General features: G+C 56.1%; 1 protein-coding gene across 1 annotated transcript in view; it reads right to left on the reverse strand.

Annotated features, from left to right (window-relative positions):
• Positions 1 to 1,913, reverse strand: part of IRS1 (insulin receptor substrate 1) — a 95,152-nt gene extending 93,239 nt beyond the window's left edge. Inside the window, exons 1-3 of the mRNA XM_010001661.1 lie at positions 1,651 to 1,913; positions 572 to 1,575; positions 5 to 538 (exon numbers count right to left, since the gene is read on the reverse strand). Coding sequence (XP_009999963.1) covers positions 5 to 538; positions 572 to 1,575; positions 1,651 to 1,913 — 1,801 coding nt within the window. The remainder of the gene's footprint in view (positions 1 to 4; positions 539 to 571; positions 1,576 to 1,650) is intronic.
• Positions 1,914 to 2,353: the final 440 nt, after the last annotated feature.

Here is a 2,353-nt window from a genome sequence, read left to right on the forward strand (position 1 = left end):
TAGCCATTGGAGTCCACTGTGACTGGAGGGTGACGGCCCCCCCTGCCAGGGTTGATGATCTGTTGTGGGGCCGACACACTCTTAGGACTCATGGGCATGTAGTCACCACCCTTGGGGGCCACCCTGCCACTGGGCACAGGGGCTACACCTGGTGACATGGGCATGTAGCCATCATCTGTGTGCGGGGCAGAGTTGGTCCTATGATGGCTGCCATCCAGGTGGTGCATCTCCAGACACTCCTCTGGGTAGGAGTGCGTGGGCACAAAGGCTGAGTGCCGGTAGGAGAGCAACCGGCTCCCGCCACAGGGGTAAGAAGGCAGCATCTCTGTGTACTCTTCTATGGAGGCCACCGAAGACTGTGACGGTGTCTTCTGGTGGGAGATGGTAGGTGAAGTGCCTGCAGAGTGAGTCCGCTTCCTGAAGACCTTCTCCAAGTCAGTCACCTCCTCGCTACCACCTCGAGGACAGCACGGTGTACCAGGGTAGCGGGGCTGCTGCTGCGGGTGGCAGGTGCGTTGGATGAAGTGGCCATTGGGGGCTGCCAGGCTGCAGCAAGAGGAAGTGGCCTTACCCCCCATGCAGATGTAGTTGAGCTCGTCATCACCCCGAGCTGGTGGGGTGTGTCCCAAAGAATCTGGTGTCACGCTGCGAAAAGAGCTGCGAAAGTCACATGGGCTGGAACCATACTCATCAGAAGAAATAAATCCACCATCGCTAGGGGAGCCAGAAACCGAAGCACTTGACCTTCGTGGAAACAGGCAGTCCGAGGTGGAGCCATGGCCGCTAGTGCTGCTGGATGACAGACTAACTGGACTGGTAGCTGAAGGAGAGCAGCGTGAGGAAGGCATTGGGATGGATCGGCTGTGGTTGAGTGGAGGATGGAGCCTGGAGTTGCCACGGTGTCTATGCGAATGGGTCCGGTTGGCACTGGGACTAACCGGGCTACCATCCACAGAGGCAGGTCTTGACATTGTGCCTTCCCCATCACTCGATGCGCGAACCCGGAAAGAGCTGGGTTTTCCACCTGTACCTCCACCCCCACCACCAGCAGGAGAGGTGGCTGTGACACTCTCAGTCCTGGACCGGCGACTGAGCCCCACCTGGCTGGGTGGAGGGTTGTTGACGTGGTGCCTGCTGCGAAGGGGCACAGAGATAGGGTTGGAACAGTTGGAGGAAGACTGGCTCTTGCTGCGGGGCCGGAATTCCTCGCTCATGGCTCTCATGGCCTCCAGGATGGTTTCATGCATGTTCTGCGCCACTACCGAGTCATCTACCTGCATCCAAAACTCACCAGGCCCTGTGACAGCTGAGCGCCCCACCTCAATGAAGAAAAAGTTCTCAGAGTGACCACAGCGGCGGATATTGAGCAGCTGCAGAACCACAGCAGCAGCATCTGAATTCAGCTTCACAAAGCTGATGGTCTTGTTAGTCAGGCACAGGCGGTAGATGCCAATCAGGTTCTTTGTCTGGCCTAGGCCCTTAGGCTTCAGAATTACTTGCCAAACTTCCTTAAAAGCCGGGCCAGGGGCTACCTCACCGTAGCTGTCCTCACCTGCTTCCCCCAGTCCCGCATTACTGCCTCCAAAGGTAATGTCGCTGTGGTGGTGGTGGTGATGGTGGTGGTGGTGGTGTCCCTTCGCCCTGTTGTGCAACTGCAGCAGCGCTTGGTACCAGCTCTCCTGTTCAGGCTCACTGTCAGCTGCAATGGCAAAGTGCTCGTCCTTGGTGTAGAGGGCCACCAGGTGCTTGTTCTTGGAGTCAGCCCGTTTGTTGATGTTGAAGCAGCTTTCTAGTGGGATGGAGCGCTTGGGGGCCCCTGACTTGTGTCTCCATTTCTTCTCATTCTCGTAATACTCCAGCCGGGCGGGTCCAGACTCGCTGGCTGCCCTCAGCACAAAAAAGCGTTTATGCATGCTCTTGGGTTTGCGCAAGTAACCCACCTTCCTGACATCTGAGAAGAAGCCCTCGTTATTGTCGGTGGGGCTGGCCATGATGAGAGGCGGTGGAGCTGTTACTGCAACAAGCAGTCCGTGAGACCCCAAAACAGCCAAGCCAGATGAAAAACACAACCACCTAAAATAAAATTCATGCAACAACAATTTAAAAAAAATCAACAATAAAGCAGCAAAACAGCTTAGGATCCTCTTTTGAGAATGGGACGGGGGAGGGACAGAAGCAGGGTGAGAGCAGCTGTTCAGTGGCAGAGGCAGCTTCCAGCACCAAATCAGAGTTTGCGTTGCTGTTTATGCTCAAATCGCCCTTAGATGGGTAAGCGCGTCCTTAAAAAGTCCAGTCCCGATCAGTCCAGACGAAAGTCTCGTCCCAAGAGCAGCCGCCGGGAAAGAGAAACACA

The sequence above is a fragment of the Chaetura pelagica genome, unplaced genomic scaffold (genome assembly GCF_000747805.2).
Source record: "Chaetura pelagica isolate M959 unplaced genomic scaffold, ChaPel_1.0 scaffold207, whole genome shotgun sequence".
In the NCBI taxonomy this organism is placed as follows: domain Eukaryota; kingdom Metazoa; phylum Chordata; class Aves; order Apodiformes; family Apodidae; genus Chaetura; species Chaetura pelagica.